Source organism: Sinocyclocheilus anshuiensis, unplaced genomic scaffold (assembly GCF_001515605.1).
Source record: "Sinocyclocheilus anshuiensis isolate Anshui unplaced genomic scaffold, SAMN03320099.WGS_v1.1 scaffold58, whole genome shotgun sequence".
Lineage (NCBI taxonomy): Eukaryota > Metazoa > Chordata > Actinopteri > Cypriniformes > Cyprinidae > Sinocyclocheilus > Sinocyclocheilus anshuiensis.
In genome coordinates, this window is record NW_015547688.1 from 2,696,217 (window position 1) to 2,714,748 (window position 18,532).

General features: G+C 34.9%; 1 protein-coding gene across 1 annotated transcript in view; it reads right to left on the reverse strand.

Moving 5' to 3' along the window:
• LOC107703320 (caspase recruitment domain-containing protein 11-like) overlaps positions 1-13,812 on the reverse strand; it is a 43,887-nt gene extending 30,075 nt beyond the window's left edge. The window contains exons 1-2 of the mRNA XM_016505908.1: positions 13,708-13,812; positions 1,444-1,659 (exon numbers count right to left, since the gene is read on the reverse strand). Of these exons, the coding sequence (XP_016361394.1) occupies positions 1,444-1,645 (202 nt within the window). The 5' untranslated portion in view covers positions 1,646-1,659; positions 13,708-13,812. The remainder of the gene's footprint in view (positions 1-1,443; positions 1,660-13,707) is intronic.
• Positions 13,813-18,532: the final 4,720 nt, after the last annotated feature.

Below are 18,532 nucleotides of genomic sequence, written 5' to 3' on the forward strand. Positions count from 1 at the left end.
ATCTAAATGCCACTTCAGATGCAGCTTCTGTGTTGATTTAATTTGCTTGGTAACAGCCCAAATATCTTATTATTCTAATTCACTGATTAAATGTAAGAATTTGACTCAAAAGATAATGGACACTTTTAGAAAAAATGGCTTTATAAAAGTAAAAATGCCCATAAAATGCAAAAATCAGTTTAAACTTATTGGAAAAGATTAATTTCTATCAGTATGAACTGACCACCACACAGAATATGAAGAATATTAAAAACATTAGGAGTCAGCTGTCTTCGGCAGTCCTTAAGGTACCAGCACAATAACACACTCAGCAAAATATCGTCTAATTATCGTTATCGATAAAATCCCATAAAATATCGAGATATAATTTTTTGTCAATATCGCACACCCCTACTACATAGCTGACAGCTTAAGTATTGACTGTGTTTGGTATAATATTAAAAAGGTTTAATTTGAGTTTTAAGATTTTTTTTTTAAGAAAATTAACCTCAGATCTTGAAAAGAAAGAAAGGAAATAAGAACATTTAAACTTTGAAAACAAGCGTATTCCATGACAAACACTGTATCAGTCACTGAGTATGTATTTTGAATAATGTTAATAATTTTTTTTTTTATTTGATTATGTATTTATCCACTTTGTTGCAAGTGTGAAACAGCAGCAGGCTTGCAGAGAGAGCTCCGCCCACACGATCTTCTGATTGGCTGTGATTTGTGATTGATTGTGTTGCATCTCATGGAAATATTGCGCCTGGTGTGGACAGACAAATTGCTCATCGCATTGTGTTTGGTTAAACTCTGTAGTGTTGCTGTAGCAGGAATGTCCAGATTTGTCTTTGATGAAAGTAGTGCATTGTATTTTAACTCACTAGAGAAAGTCGTGGCACAAAAAGTACTTGAAAGATCTTCTGTATTACGTGCCAAACTGCCGGTCCCAGAGGGAAAAGAGAATCATTAGGGGGCTGTGAAAATCCCAGCCGTGGTAAACAAGCATTTTGATGTGCTGCTTTGTGACAAACAAACAGTGCAGACTTTAGCAAGTTGCTCGGGCAAAATCCCTGTCATCCGTTTTGCCTGTGGCCGTTGGGAAGTTGAAAAATGACACGGAGGTTCAGGAAGGAGTCGTTGGGAAAGAAAAACTACAGCGGCAGCTGACAGGATTAAAAGCGTCCATTCATCATCACATTACACCACTGGAAAAACACAGTGAAAGATGGGGTGACCGAGTAACTGATTGATGATGTGATTTGCATGTAAATGTTTTCAGCATTGAATTTGCATTTCCATATTCCACGGTGTTTAGTACTTTCGGTCACCGGCATCTATGAATGTTGATGTCTCTGCAATACGATTTGGAGAGTAAAACCAACCTTGGGCGGATCCGTATCATATCATAAACAATGCTAGGGTATACGCTTAAGCAGACAGGAAAACACTGAATAATACCTGCTCGGTTGACTTTGGACTCCAGCAGGCGAGAGTTGAGCACCTCGTCTTCGTCTTGTTCGTCGATGACCTTGCATTGGCGCAGATATGAGGTCAGCTTGTTGGGGTTCATGAAACGGCACAAGATGTACCGGTTCTTCTCGGCATTTTCCCACAAAGCCGCCCCGTAGTCTAGCAAGTTCATTGAGCCTCCGTTCTCCATTCCTGCAGAGGCCTCTATGAGACGAGAATGGGAGAGAATACATTTTTAGATGCAGTTTCGGCACTCCTTTCACACCCATAGCATTGACAGCACATCAGATAAAAAAAAACAAACTTGTTATTGCATGCTCAAAGATAAACGTGTCCATTCATCCATGAAAAATGGATCGACATGATCTGATTTACTTCCTTCATGAAGTTTTATGGTCTAAAGTGACCATACACATGACCAAACACTGAACACTAAATATAAAATATAATTAGGACCGCACGATTAATCAAAATAAAACCAAATTTTGTGATGATAAAAATAAAACCAAGCCTGTGATGAAATGTATTTTGTGACTCGGTCATGCATTTGGCAATGCAACAATGCAACCAAACTTAAAATGAGAAGTGCTTATAAACCAACTGCTGTCAATAAAAGAGAAGTTTTAGGGGCTCCTTGTGGCAAAATTAAAGTCTGATGGTTTAACCTTTGAAAATGAAGAAATTAAGACAAGCATAATTATTATCATTGTCATTTTGACAGTTATATTGCAAAATAAAATGATTGTATTATTTTATTTATATTATTTTTATAAACTTGGTTTGTTTTACTGTAAAATATTAGAAAAAAAGTGATATGCTGGTTTATTTATTTATTTATTTTATTATTATTATTATTATTAGAGAGTTAGTCACATTGATATATAATCACAAAATTTTGGCCACATTTTGTGCCCTACAAACAAGCACAGAAAAGCTACTTTTTTTTTCTCCAAAAAATTAAATTTTTTCTCCCAAATCATGCAGCTCTAAATATAATCAATAGTTTCAAAACAATCTTCCATTTCTACTGACGTCACTGACCATGCAGGCTTTAATCAGGGTAGATAATGAATTTTACAATGATGAAAATGAGGCTGTAAGGGATAGACTTATAGTCTTTACAATGTAAACCACACATCACCTTTAACTCACAAGTTTCAAAATTATTTTTTGGAATTCTGTCAGATGTTTTGTCCGTATGTTGTACGGTAAGTTAAAGAACAATACAATTCATTTAACAAAGTGTATTTCTATCCCATACCACACTACATGTTTTCTACTGTTTTCATGTTGACTTGTTTGCTCAAATGTTGATTCTAGTTTATTTAAATGCAAAATGAACTTCTTGTTACAACAGATTCATACAATTATACAAAAACGTGTTATTCAACTGCCACTGACACTTGCAAATGTATAATTTTTAAATTACAATCATTGTTTCCACAATTGTAGAATTACTTTCACACCACTACCTTTAATACCTATCTATTATTTTTAAATATCTTCTCTACAATGTCAACAATAAAACACAATTCATGCAATAGTGATCTGCAGCTGTGGCAGCTTTGTGCCACCATAATGACACATTTGTGTCCTGCGGCGAGCATCATGTTTCTGTGTGCAGTCACACATTGCCTAGTTTCAGAGAGGTGAAATAAAACATATCTTTTTTTGAACCGTGTGGACAGTGGCTGTGAAGATCCCACAGCACATGACTGAAGCGGTTCGTCTCCAGTCTCCACTAGTGCTGAACTGAGCTGAAAATCTTCTGAATATCTGATGGCTGCAGCACACAAGCGTGTGAATCAACTGTGTACTGTACCTGGATCACAGATTGCATCACAGTGATTAATGATCAAATGTTATGAATAGCAAAAGCAGGGCTGCAGATGGCAGATAAAACGCTGATATAGGCTATACATAAGACAGTTTGAAGGCACAAATATCCTGAAATCAAGTGAACACTTAAATGTGCAAGCACTTATGAATGGTCACTGCTAATTTTTTACTAGATTCATATGTTCATGGGTTTATTAATGTAATTATTATCTTTGAGAACATTGCTCTGTATGCATCTTAAAGAGATGAATGTCTGTGTGTGTGTTTTTTCCTCCATACAATTGAGGTCAAGGGTCACCAAAACTGTTTGCTGCAATTTCTTCAAAATATCTTCTTTTTTGTTCCACAGAGGAAAGTCATTCAAGTTTGTAATAACATGAGGGTGCATAAATTCTGACGGAATTTCATTTTGGTGTGAACTACATAGGCCAACAATAAAAAACACACACACACACAGCGGAAACAACAGAGGAACATAACCTGTGTCAACAGCTCTTGGACAGATTGACACTCGATTGCAAAAACACGAGCAACATAGAAACCGCCTAGCAACCACCTAAATACGGTAGCAGATAAAGAAATTCCCCCATTTCAGTGTTGTTGAATCTATATTCAACAATCAATGCTTCACATACACAAAGATTATTTAGGATCAGTAAGATTATTGTAATGTTTTTGAAAGGAATCTCCTTTGCTCACCAAGGTTGATCATAAATACAGTAAAAATACTAGTATTTTGAAAATTACATTTTAAAAGAACTGTTTTCTATTTTTAAGATATTTTAAAAATGTTCATGTATTTAGTGTCGAATGAAGCTTCAGAAATCATTCTAATGTGCAGATTTGATGCTCAATAAACATTTCTTATTATCATCAATGTTGAAAACAGCTGTGCTGCTTAATATGTATGTGGAAACATTTTTTCAGGATTCTCTGATGAATAGAACATTCAAAAGAACAGCATTTATTTCAAATAGAAAATCAATTTAATGCATCTTTTCTGAATATAAGTTCGTTTAAAAAGATAAATCTGAACCTTTGGTTGTAAACTGAACTTTTTAAGATTTTTACATCACGTCATCCTTATTACACGGTTCATTATCTGATGGCGAAAAAGCATTCCTGACACAGTCACCATGTCACAGTTCCATTCTTTGGAAGAAACTAAATTACAGTGAAACTGATAAATGATGAGACTTTCTCTGCGGAGAACACTTCAATGTCTGTCACACCTACTTTGAAGAGACAATACAATGTGTCTTTCTGTCTTTTTCTGGCCTTTGAGCCAATTTATTCCTGAGAAAAAAAAAAAAAAGTTCCAGCATGCTTATGACCTCTCATATTTTCCCCGCTTTTCTATGAGACATAAATGTAAATTAATGTGCAGTAACATATTAACACAAGGCTCTGCATGACAAATTTCTCTGCATACATTTTTGCGGCAAACAGACGAATTGAAGGTGCAGCCGGCCCCCTTCGGCTGCATAATAACAGCATTGTTCTCCAGCGCTCCATGGGCCTTTGCAAATGAAATCAAACCATTACTACTGATATGCCCACACACGCTTTTGCATATTCCTGTGTATCTATCATCCCGAACTCCATTCCTATATCTGCCCTTTCGCTTTTGCCCCCTAGGCTCTGGAACAGCTGCATATGTGAGCGCAAACCGTCTGTAATGGCCTCACTTCCCCATCCCTACCAGACAGGAGACATTCGATCAGACCTCAGTGGGTTTCTGGTTAAAGGGAAGGAAGAACTGCAGACTTTAGCCAGCGTTTGCCATTTTTACGTGCAGTATCTAATGTGGGAGGGATGAAGACATGTCGGAGTCATGCATCTAATATTAGCCATCAGCATTTGTTGTTTAAAAAAAGCAAAGACAGCTTCTCATTTTTGGAAATCAGAGAAACGCGTGGGAGAGTGTGTGAGTAAAGTTTTGAAAGCAATTGAGGGCGAGAGCATTCCCCCCCACCCCCCCCTCCCTTTATGAGATCAACATCACTCTTGTTTGGGAAGCTAAGGGTTTCTCCCCCACATTTTAGCACAATGATTAACAGCGATATACTGTCATTTATCATTCGGCTTTGTGTTCGTGTCAGGACGTGACTCAGCCGAGTCAAAAATTAAAGCATCACGTACAGCGGTTCACCCTGACAGACACACAAACACGCAGTCCACCCCCACCTCCGTCTTATACCTTGACCAGATTTCCTCTTTACTTATTTTGGAGTTAGTGAGTAAGAGAGCGCTCTTCACTTCCTCATTTCATTAGCAGGTGTTTAACTCAAGCCTCATAAAAGGAGAAATGTTGGGAGCACATTTAAAGTTGCACAGCAGAAGTGATACTGAAGTATATTTAAAATTCAAATTATCAGGAGATCAACTTCTACTTACCAGAGTAAATCAATATACATATAGTGCATCTACATCAGTGTCTAGGTGCGTCTCAACATCTGAAAGTCGCTGTTAGTGAGGAAAAAGATGGATAACTGGAAATTATTTATTTATTAATTTTTTTTTGGCTAAAGTCAACTTATTTACTATAAATTATCCCAGTATGGGATAAGTAATTGAAATTGCATGAATTTGGATACTGTTCCTAAATATATAATGCATTTTGTATTATGTTACATTTGCGTCACGTCTGGAACAATGGAAAAACTACCTGGAATCTGATCTGACCACTGAGACACATTGAATAAAATTCTGATTTGATTTCAAACCACATATGGTTTTGGATAGATTTTTTGAATACCTAGTAAAGCTGCATTTATTTGATTAAAAACTTAAAACAACTGTTTTCAATTTGAAAGTATTTTTAAAATTTCATTGACTCATGTGATGAAAAGCTGAATTATCAGCATCATTACTCCAGTATTCAGTGTCACATGATCTTTCAGAAATCATTCTAATATGCTGATTTGCTGCTCAAGAAACATTTTTATTATTAATAATGTTGATAACAGCTGTGCTGCTCAATATTTTTGTGGAAACCGTAATTCTTTTTTTTTTTTTTTTTTAGAATTTTTAAAGAATTTAAAGTTTAAAAAAAACGTTAGAAAAAGACATTTTGTTAGAAATCTTATAGAAATCTTTTGTAACATTATAAATTTCTTTACTGTATATTTTGATTCATTTAATGCATCCTTGCTGTATAAATTTCAATTTCTTTCAAAAGAAAAAAATACTAAATTGAACCGAGTTTTGCTGCCTGGTTGAAGAAAATCAAGGACCTAGAGTTTTGTGCTTGTTTAACAGAAGAATATTTACATTTTTTTCAAGTACACTGAGCATCTAAGAACAGTGAAATTGTATGTTACATCTACAGGTTGTTTAGCTCTGCACCACGCTACCATCTGTCCCTGTGGGACCCTGCTTGATTGATTTTCAGTCATGTTAAAAACTAGCGCAAAACCGAGTTAGCGGAAGCCCTTACCACGTGCTCCTGTGGCTCCATCCGATTTTAGAAAAAAACCACAAACCAAAAGCGCCTCAACAGCCAATGGCCTGCAACCCTGCTCCTCCATGCTACCAGTTCAGGGGAACTGCACCAAGCTGTTTTGTGTGAAAGTGAAACACGCTACAGCAGTTCTGATGTGGGGCCTTGACTGAAATTCTACTATCTAAATATTAGGGTCAAGGGTATTCTGATCTAACTAAGACTCTGCTGATGAGAAAACTAAATATAGCACTTCAGTAAGATAAAAACCTATATACGTCATGTCTTATTGCATAAACATAACAGAGTGCTACTTCCTTAAAGGAACAGTTCACGCAAAAATGAAAATCATTTAAAACCCCCTCGTTGTTCCAAACCTGCATGACTTTCTTTCTGGTGGTGTTTCACAGAGGAAAGTTATAGAGATTTACATTTACATTTAGTCATTTTGCAGACGCTTTTATCCAAAGCGACTTACAATTGGGGAATACATAAAGCGATTCTTCTTAAAGAGGCAAACAGACACAGTAAGTGCTTGTAATACCAAGGTTTAGGCATTGCTCAAATAAGTACAAGCTAGAAAGGGAAGGAATAATTTTTTTTAATTTAAGATTTAAAACAGCACTGGCATTTTGATTTGAACCGAGAGAATTGAACAAAGATGACAATTTTCACAATTTTGGTTTAACGATCCCTCTTAAACCTGGAGACCTAACAAAGGTCTAAACAATTTATTTCTCATGATCATAAAAACGGCGTTCTATATTAATTGTATAGTCAAATTTGGGAAATAAAGTTTCAAGAAGTTAATAGTTTTATTTAAGAAGGAGGCATTCAAATGATAAAAAGTAAAAGTATAGGCATTTATAATATTAAACACGAAACACGAAAGAATCCTGAGAAAGAAATGTATTACGGTTTCCATAAAAAAGTTGAGCAACACAACTGAACGGCAACTGTTAGGCTTTTTTCTTCAAATAAATGCAGCCTTGGAGAGGATACAAGACTTCTTTTTAAAACATTATAAAATCTTACCAATTCCAAATGTTTGAACAGTAGTGTTTATCCATATATGTTAAAAAAATATATATTTTTTTACTTTTAATTCCCATAAAAAGTAAATTCCCAATCTGTTATTCTAAAATGTGATTTACAGCACTTCCCTCTGTGACCATGTCATTTCTGCACAACTAACGTCAAACAAACACTGACTGTTTTCAAACATGTTTCCTAAATGCTCCCCTATCTGCAATTGGGGAGACAAATAAGACAGTGCTATTCCAGTGCTATTATTTATCAAAAACTGACTTAGTTTATTTAATAAACCAATAAATATTCAAAGGAATGAGGAATAAGATCATCTAAAGTCATCAAAGCATGCTTCCTGAATTCTTGTTGACAGTGTGCCACTGACAGCCAGCCAAACAGCAGCCTTAGATCACAAACCGCATTTCAATTTAAACATGATGACAGAATGTACAGCTGTAACCGAGATTTCTGAAGAATGCTACTCGCCAAGATCGATGCCAGAAATATGCATTTGTTTCAAATGAACCATAAGAAATCCATTGTTTTGGGTTGAAGAGTGAGTCTGCACATTCCAGCTGTAATGCATCTGCTTGGAATCGGATACAAGACCCAGCAAACACTTAACAATTCAACCTTTGTGAGGGACGATGCCTTGCACATGAACCTAAGAGCCAATCTGATGACATTCACAATACAGAAACAGGAGCTTTCTACTCTCCCCCAGTGAGGTGTAGAGTGTGGTTGACATGGCATGCTTTTTTCATGTGTATTTCTGGACTATAAAAATCTGTGCTCGCACATTTCTATTTAGCCTAGATTTCTAAGCGAAACGTCAAAATTCTCATATTGTTCAGAATGTTAATCTATGTTTGCACTTGAATAAAAATTAGTTTATGAACATTTTTAATGCTTAAACTTGTTTTATGACATTACAATTTTTTAAATAAAAGTCCATACAGGGCACATTTGATTTGTCTTCAAGACATGGTGGGACACCATATTTTAAGATATGTAAATAGTTTGAATCCCTTTGTAGTGAAACACTTCTTGTTTAACCAGGAAAAACAGATCTCCTAAATTCTTCAGATGGTTGTCTCAAAATTTTGCCTTGCCATTTTTTCATAAAACAGCACTTTTTCAGAGTCTCACATTCATAATGCATATGGCGTGATAATATTTTACATTTTTGTCAGTGGTACATTAAAAGCATTGTTATCATTATGCCACAGATTGGTCTTGGGGTCAGATTAGACTTTATATTGTAAAACATTGATGTATTTCTGTTTGTTATTAAAAGGCATGATTATGTAGATTATGTATATACCATATTATAAACAGTAGACACTTTTGAATGTCCCTTAAATGTCCTATTGTTTACTTAAGGAACTTTAAAATATATATGAAGCCTGTCTCTTATGATAAGGTTATTGACAGACTGTGGTGTTCTTGTGATGAATAAAAATGGTTCAATTTTATAAGTTCCTCAAAGAACTGCCATTAATAATAACAGTTTAAAAACATTGCCTGAAGGTTCTTTAGAAATTTCCCACGGAACACAAAAACAGCAACACTTTAAATGACTAAACAGAAGTGGAATGAATAAATAGAAGTATTTAAAAATTAAATTAATTAATAAATAAAAGTGTCATTGTGTGTATGTTAGGGGTGTGACGAGACACTTATCCCACGAGACGAGACGAGACGAGACAAGAGACTGGGTTCACGAGAACGAGACGAGATGAGATTTTTAGACTTTTTTTAAAGAAATCCTCAATGATGAAATATATGGGGAAAAATAGTCTTTTATTCAACTGAAAAACACAAAATGTAAAAAATGTAGGTGCATTTTGAAATCAACTTGTACTTTATGAAATTAAACATCTATTTTAATACAATTTGTGCAGTAATAAACAACATGTAAACACTGCAAAATGTTTTGCCACAAATTCAACTGACAGGCAAGTAATTGCACAAAAATTATAAAAAGTATAAATAAAAATAAATAATAAACAACACAAATATCCCTTTAAAGTGGAAGTGAAGCAGTCAGTCAAGTTTACATTATTTAGTAAACGTTTTTATTTCTACTTTAATAAAAAAATATATAATAAACACGATTAATGTATCCATTTAAAAGAATAAAGCAGTGGTTCCCAAACTGGGGGGCTTGGCAAGGCTGAGGGATAGTTAGGGCCTAAATAGGTTCCTAAATTCAGTTAGAATTTTTCTGGATTCCGTTTTCTTCCGTTTAAATTTTTCTCGACTCCTTTTTAATAGTTAAATTCAATTTTATTAATTAAAAAGACCTAATTATTTGAATGCATAAAACAGCTTAATTCATTCATTTTGTTTTTCTTAAAATAGCCCTGTGATTTTTTTTATTTTTTTTTCTGGTTATCAAATGAAGGCATAAAACATTCATTTAATTTATCATTTATCTTTTAATTATTGGAAATTATGCAAACAAGATTTTTTGTCAAACAAAGGGGATTTACTATTAAAATTAAAACATTGAAGAAATGTTTTGTGTGATTATTCCTTAAAAAATAATGTTTGTTTCATTTTAGCAGTAGTAGGTTATGTGCATTCTACTGAAAAATAGTAATAGGCACAATGTCTTCAAATCAAACCGGACTTTTATTTTGACGGGTTGCCGTGAATACCTTTACAGTTCTGTGTATGTGATATGAAGCTATTTTTACTCAAATCAAACGCTAAAATGCTCATGAATCATCTTATGTTTTATTGTTACCAAATTCTGTTTTAGCATGTTTAGTTATCTGAATGCATAAAACAACTTTTATTTATTCTTACAATAGCTTTATGAAATTCTGTGTAGTGTATTTGAAATTTTCTGGTTATCAAATGAAGGCATATAAAACGTTAATTTAATTGATCTTTTAATGAATGAAAATTAAAATGTATTTTTTTGACAAGTAAAGGGGATTTACTATTAAAATTAAAACATTGAAGAAATGTTTTGTGTGATTATTCCTTAAAAAATAATGTTTGTTTCATTTTAGTAGTAGTAGTAGTAGTAGTAGTAGTAGTAGTAATAGTAGTAGTAGGCAATATACATTCTACTGAAAAATAGTTATAGGCACAATGTCTTCAAATCAAACCGGACTTTTATTTTGACAGGTTGCCGTGAATACCTTTACAGTTCTGTGTATGTGATATGACGATATGATTTTACTCAAATCAAACGCTAAAATGCTCATGAAATTACTCTCAGAGCAGTTCTGGAGATGTTGTTCATGTGTTTACGTCCTCATTTAGTGAGACGGTAGACGCTGAAACCACCGCGAGTGTGTATGTAGTAAATGAAACCGCGCCATTCATTAACAGAGACACGCAGAACATGCAGGATTCATATTTAAATCGACTTTTGCGGCTTAATGTTTACAGATACTGGCTTAATATTTACAGATACTAGTCCATATCGTGATTTGATTTAAGTGTAATGACCTATTTTTGATTAATTCATTCAAAATGACACATTCCGTGACATTCTGCTTTAAACTGTGAATTCTATTTTTATGACTGGATAAAGACTACACTGCGTAATTTTCCCGCTATTTATGCGGCCACTTGCCTTTTGTGAACATAAAATATCTTACATACCACCACTGGTGAACGAGCCAGTGTAATGCAAATATATCTGAAAGGTCTTGCGAGGATATCGTCACGTTCTCACGAGACACATCGGATCTCGCGAGATCTTGTGCCACGAGATCTCGTCACACCCTAGTGTATGTGTTCAATAAGTAATTTGTTTTCTCCATGCACTATGTTGAACTTGCTCTAGAATAACTTTACAACATTTTTCCAGTGTGACTGTTTGAGGCCTCCAGTATTTTTTCTTTTTTACAGTGAGACACTGTCAGGAATTAACTCTTTAATTACTGGGCAATATTTGCCCCCTAGAATGCATTTTGGAATGGAGGGCATGTTACATTCTAACAATATAAAATACATACTGTGGATCACACTGAAAATACTTCAAAGTATTTGAAGTGAAATCTCAATATGAACAATAATGGCTGTTACCTAAAAAAATAACACCACATATAAATATAGCTGTAAATTATGCATGTAAAATGCTTGCATAATTAGTGAGGAAAACATAAAAAAGATATTAGTGTTTGTGTATGTTAGCTCTACATTCGACAACACTAACCTCTGAGATAACACATTTGTGATTTGACATATTTGAGATATATAGCATTTTTTACACCCATATTTTGAATGTTTTCACTTTCAGTGATATTTTCTCTGTGAGTCCTATAAATTCCGACCATGTTGTATTCTATTTTTATAATAAATTGCCTGGTTTTGTTTCAAACTTGACAATCTTTGTCATGGCCTTCAGACAAATGCATTTTATTTATAAAATTAAAACAAAAAAAAAAACTAAATTATTATGGAGTATACTACTGGTGTGTTGCCAACAATTTTCTATTAATTAAAATACTTAGAGAAAAAGATTGCATATTATTGGTTACTACTAAGATTTTTCTTGAGAAAAATTGTGTGAATAATCAATTGTGTGAATACCCAACCCGAGTATACCATATCATTATGCATATTCATATGACATGATGTCTATAATTAAAACATGTTATGAAATAAATATGTCATGAATTATTAATCACTCTCACATATAATTTCAGCATTCAAAACTCATTTACAAATGCATTCACTCATAAATATATCAAATCCAAAATAGTGATTATATTAATAAGGCATCACTGTTTGCTGATGTGCAACAATGCAAATTCCACACTGAGTTTATTCTTTAGTCACTGCTTAATCAACTAGGAGTGGATGAGAAGTTTGCCGTGGATGTTTTTGCAGAACATCATGAAACTTGCAAGGCCCAAGGCAGGGCGGACACACCAAACCTATTGAGGCATCATACAATGACTACTATTCCTGTAGAGCAAGCTGCCTCCAAAGGAGAAGCTTTCCAAGTTTCTCCTAAAGTCCTAGTCATTATCAAAGTAAACATGCCATGACATGTGGTTCAATTTGTTAAGCAAATAGGAGGCAAATAAGAACCTTGTCTATCCCATTTAACGGTCACATGACATCTTCAAACTATGCACATCTCACAAGCAGGACGGAAGGGGACAGACAGGGCGTGCCTCATTAGGACAATTGACCTGACTACATTTAATTGCATAAGTGATTGTGAAATGAAGGATTTTGTGCTAGATAATGCAAAATCATAACCTGATGATAGAAAGCAACACTGCGCCCAATCCCATGAACAGAATCTTAGTAACACAAGTTGATATCTGGAGCATGCAGAAGAGAGACGGATCGGGGTTGACAGTACAATGACATTTATGCACACTAAATAAATACCAGAAAAATCCACTACAACACACATTGTCATTGGATTAATGGTGTCAGATGAATGTGATAGTGCAAGATCCAGAGTGAGTGCACACAGCACGCACACTTGTTAGTTTATATCAGTCATTTTGCTATCAGACATTCAGTTTATAGCCCATGTTGGAGCTGCAAGATTAAACTCATTACATCCTATTAGTTGGTTATTAGAACTGTAAGGGAGGATGGGTGACTAATAAATGGAGAGAACGACGGGTTTTATGATTAAGATGACAGTCAAAATATAGTTTTTGTCTTTCTGCCAAAAAAATAATCTAATCGCAATAATTCATCTGTTGCTCGCATACTTCATTTATAAACGCAAGTACGCATTGGAAAGAACTTTAAAACTACTAACCTACTTCGACACTGATTAAAAGTCAAGTAGTGTACGCATAGGACTGTTCACAAAGTGCAAAAACAACACAACTTTAACTTGTTTTGGGATTATTATTGTAGAGAAGTTCGGCTCTGCAGTGTTTACTTACTAAACAGTTAGTTACATACATCGTCTTCCTCCTTAAATAGTCAGTAAAGTGGTTTACCTGTTGAAGATCACTTCCCGGGCTCTATTTCGACCGTTCCATTCTAGTTACTTGAAGACGCCAGTGTTTCAAACAACTGAACTCTGTCGCAACAACTCACAAGATGAGAAGGATTATTTCACCTGCAGCCTCATAGTAAATGTCACTCAAAGCACTGCAGCCGAGTGGGCGGAGCTAATAGAGCTCATCGCTATATAAACTTCTGCAAGTGTTACTGGACAGTTTATAATATTTTGATATAAGGTTTAATACAAATTAATAATAAATAAAAATGAAATTGAGCTTTTTATGTGGTGTCTGCTCATTAAGTGAGACAAATAAATATAAAATTCAGGATTGTGTGTAATACTGCTGAAATGAAACAACCATTTAAGAAGAGTATATATTTTTTATCAGAGGCCACTTGTTAAAATTGTTTTTATTGTTCATTTTCTCATCTCATATTCGTTTCCATCCATTGAACATAACAACCATTTTTGTCAGTTGTCTTTTTTTTTTTGAGATATGCAATTCAGTATTCTTAATTCAATATTCATGTTTCATCATCGTCTAGTCATTCATTGGTGTGTTATTGTTTTGTACTGGATGAATAGCCTAATTTGCTTGTCTAACATTAAAATCCAAAAGGTTGCAAATGTGAATCTTAATTATTCTAACCATGATCTTAATGATTCATTGACACAGTTCTGAAAGCCTCATATCGTGGTTTATCTTAAATCACTAATAACACAAAAGCTGTAAAAAGATCCATCTCATCTAGATTTTAAACGATCAGACATGAAAGATGAACAAAGAGCCATAAATAATGTTGGAGCAACATGAAAATATTATTGAGATACAGCTGATTTTGGAACATACTATGTGAAGTCTTTATTTATGTGCTCATTTGTTGGCTTATAGGGGAATTGTTCCTCTCTCCAGCCTCTGACAAATAGTTCCATCATGAACTCTGTGGTACAGAACATGCAAATGCATCCCCCAAAACATTTGTTTATGGCAACATTATGGCAACAGTTACACAAATGTCACACCGTGCTTCCAGAGGGACTGTTTCACTCTTTTTTTTAACACTACACATAAATGAGAAGAACAAAAATAAACCTGATTTAACTCAAATTTAACTTGACAGTGTTTGCATGAGATAAGATGGAAAGTTTTACTTGAACTGTTGTGTAAACATATTGTGGGTTCTTAACTTCGTAACAATAGAGTCATGATGTAGGGAGAAATTTTACCAAAATTAATTAATAATAGCTTGGAAATGCTAATGAGACGAGGCTTAAAATAGCCTAGCACGTTGCCTTTTGTGTAGATTTTGCTGATCGTATATAATAAGCATAGTAAATCATTTATATCAGGGTTATATACAACAAACTTTACAATAAAGACAACACTTTAAATCAAAGATTTTATTCAGACCTCGCATTTAAGACGCTTCACGGACAGTGTCACGTAAGGTATATAAATAAAGTCAGTTAATTAGTTAAAGAGTGTGCCATCTAGTGGCAAAATACAAAGCAACTGCTAAATTAAAGGTTTAGCTACAATATATAGTTTTCGTACATTAAAATAATACTAATTCATAGTGCGTTTCACTGAAAATTACATGGCTTCTCCAAGTTTCTTGACTCTCACGCTGTCATTGTTGACTGGATACTTCGAAGACCGCACTTGTTTGTTGAGCAGCATTCTTAGCATTCTGCTGTTACCTATTAATCTGCTCTATGTCAGGTGAAATTAAATGTTTCATTCAGTTTAGATGTTTACAAGACACGGGTGTTCCACAGACTGAACATACAATACTGTTCAAAACACTGAGTGAAACAAGCTTTCTTGAAGCAGATGAGTGTCTTTAGCCTACAATCACAGCTCTATGCACAGCAAAATTATTATAATGCTAATAAAATAATAAGTAAAAGACTTAACTACTGAAGTGTTTTGGATAATTTACCGTCTAACTCCTAAATTCTAAAACTGCACTTTGAGAAACGCATATCTTTAATCAACCAACAAGAAGAGCAGTTCATTTTTGTTCAAACAGGCCTACAATGTAAAAAACAAATCGTTTGTGGATCAAATCTGTCCTGTCTGAAATCAGAAGAGGCATCTCTTTGGGTGATCTACCAACTTACCACATGGACAGACATATCACAAGCAAATCATATCACATATTTTAATTATTTACTTATAAAGTAAAAAAGTTAGTTTTTTTTTTTGCATCATAATTTAATTTTTCATTACCATTTACAAACCTCTCTGTGAATCTTAGCATTAAAGTGCCATTTTTCTAAACAACCAAGTTATCTTTACATTTAACTATGGTTCTCACAAACTCACCAAACTTCCAAGCAGGCCTCAAGATGGCATTACATGATTATTTTTGTCACATCCGGGACAAAGAGGCAAACAGACAGGTTAACGAAGTCGGGGAGTTTATTAAAAGGAATTTAGGAGTAGCTTCCAACAGAAAAGAATCAAACGTAGGAATTAATGGAAGCATAGAACACAGTCTTATCTGGGGTCGGCACTTTGGTCCTCCGGCCGAGAACTGAGGAATCCGAGGCTTGACAGGCAGATCGGGAGGCGAGGAACCCATACAGAGCAGCTGGTAACCTTGAGACCAGCCGACGAGTGACTGAGGTGAGTGTGTATTTGACTGGTGTGGTAAGTGGGTGCAGGTGTCCGTGATCAGTAATCAGGTGATTGTGAGCGGGTGTAGGAGGCTGATTCGGCTGATGAGGCAGGTGGCGGTTAGGTGCTGGGAGATGCGAACCGCCTTTTGGAGGAAGCTACGGTGTCATCGTAGATGGCCATCTGTTGGCATAAGCACGGGTTGAGGCCTCGGAGGAAAACCGAGAGCAGGGCGGCCTCGTTCCAGCCGCTGCTGGCGGCGAGAGTGCGGAAGCGCAGCACATACCCGTGGATGGATAACTCGGCTTGCCGCAGTTGAAAGAGCTCCTCATGGGCTGATTCGGCTGGTGAGGCAGGTGTTTCCATGACAATTTTATTATATTTCTTATTTTTATTCAAATTTTGTCTTTGAAGAACCATTCACAGAAAACTATGTGGAAGACTAATTTTAAAAGTGCTATTTCTTGACCTTGAAATGTCATGTAAATTAATTATATATCTCCAAGGGCATTTTTATAATGAACAAACATTTTTATACAGTTATGCCAAGCTCTAAAAGATACTGGGTAGAAATTATTTTTGTAAATATTCGTTAGCCTTCTTATCCAGTAAATCACAAACAGCTTGAAAAGTCATGGGGCTTTTGATTATTGTTGAGAAAAAATTGGGGCCTTGGAGCCAAAAATGCTGAGAACCACTGATTTACACTGTTCATGGATATAAAATGTAACCATTGAAGTTTGCATGAAATCTTATAATTATGCACTGTTAAATTAAAATATTCTTGTGAAAGCTGTGTCATTATTACAAATAGTTATTATTACAAATAGTCACAGTATAGATTCCTTGCTATGCTCAAGGAAAATCACACTGAATGGTTAAAAGCGGTTGAAACATGTATCAGCGAGTCAATGTTAATATTTTCATATAGCTAAAAATAGAGTTTTGCCATTAAAGCATTACAAAATGTGATATTTTTTCTTTCTCCTTAAACGACGAGGCTGTCCTTGGTGAATCCGAATGATGAATGCTGAAAGCACATTCAGGAGGCAAAACCATTACAGCTTTCCAAATATCAAGGGATTATATGGTAATCATATTTGTTCTGATCGTAACTTAAAAATAATAAATTGTTTTCAAAAATTATCCATTACTGAGAGCCTAATGGATCCCAGGCTCTAAACGAGTCCATCAATTTCCTTAGAAGTTGGTAAATCAATGAACATCAGCCTCGATGCAACATCTCTGATCGGTTAAGCCTCTTTCTGGTTAACTTGGACTCTTTCATTCTCAAGCACTGTTTGTCAAATATAAATTATTAATTTAATCAAAGCTAATGACTCATCTGATGTATTGATTAACTTGGACACAACCACGGGCAAAATAAATTGATGTACACCCTGGCACGTGGCTGTGCTCTGTGAATATCTGATTAGGCCCAATGCAAATTTAGGTAATGCTAATCACAGAACTGAAAAGGCGCCTGTCAATAGGGAGGTCTTATGAAGTTTCTGAAAGCAGTGTTCATCTTCAGTGTCTCATTTTCATTTTCATCTGCCAGCGCTGCTCAGTCAAGTCCATTAATAACAGCGGTTTGACCAAGAATCCATTTCCGTGCCCAACTGCTGAGCAAAAGTAACAATGAGCCTGAAAATGGTAACAAATGGTCTAGTTATCAACGGTAGTGGAAAGCATTGTGTTTGCCTTCTTGTGCAAAAATGAGACTGCTTGAGTGAAAGGGAGGGATGAGCCGTGTGCTCATTAGAGTCATATATGAAAGATTCACAGAAACGTAACCTGAAGGAAGAGATTGGCGTTGGCAAATATGTCATTGTAGGCTTGCCATATTTTTTTAACTTCCACCATTGCTGTAAAGTTGTAGTGGATATGACAATGCTATTGTGTTGAAGCCATGGCCTGACGACCAAAGTGTTGTCAAGGCAACATAACTTACATACAGTAAATAGTTTATTCTTCAAGGACACCTTGATAGATTTTTTTTTCAGAATTCTTTGATGAACATAAAATTCAAAAGAACAGAATTTATTTGAAATACAAATATTTTGAACATTATAAATGCCTATACTGTCAGTTTTCAGAGAAATATATTTAGATTCGAAAATGATTTCAAATTAAAATAATACTTAAAATAATTACAATATTTCTTAATTATACACGGTATATGGTGTATGTA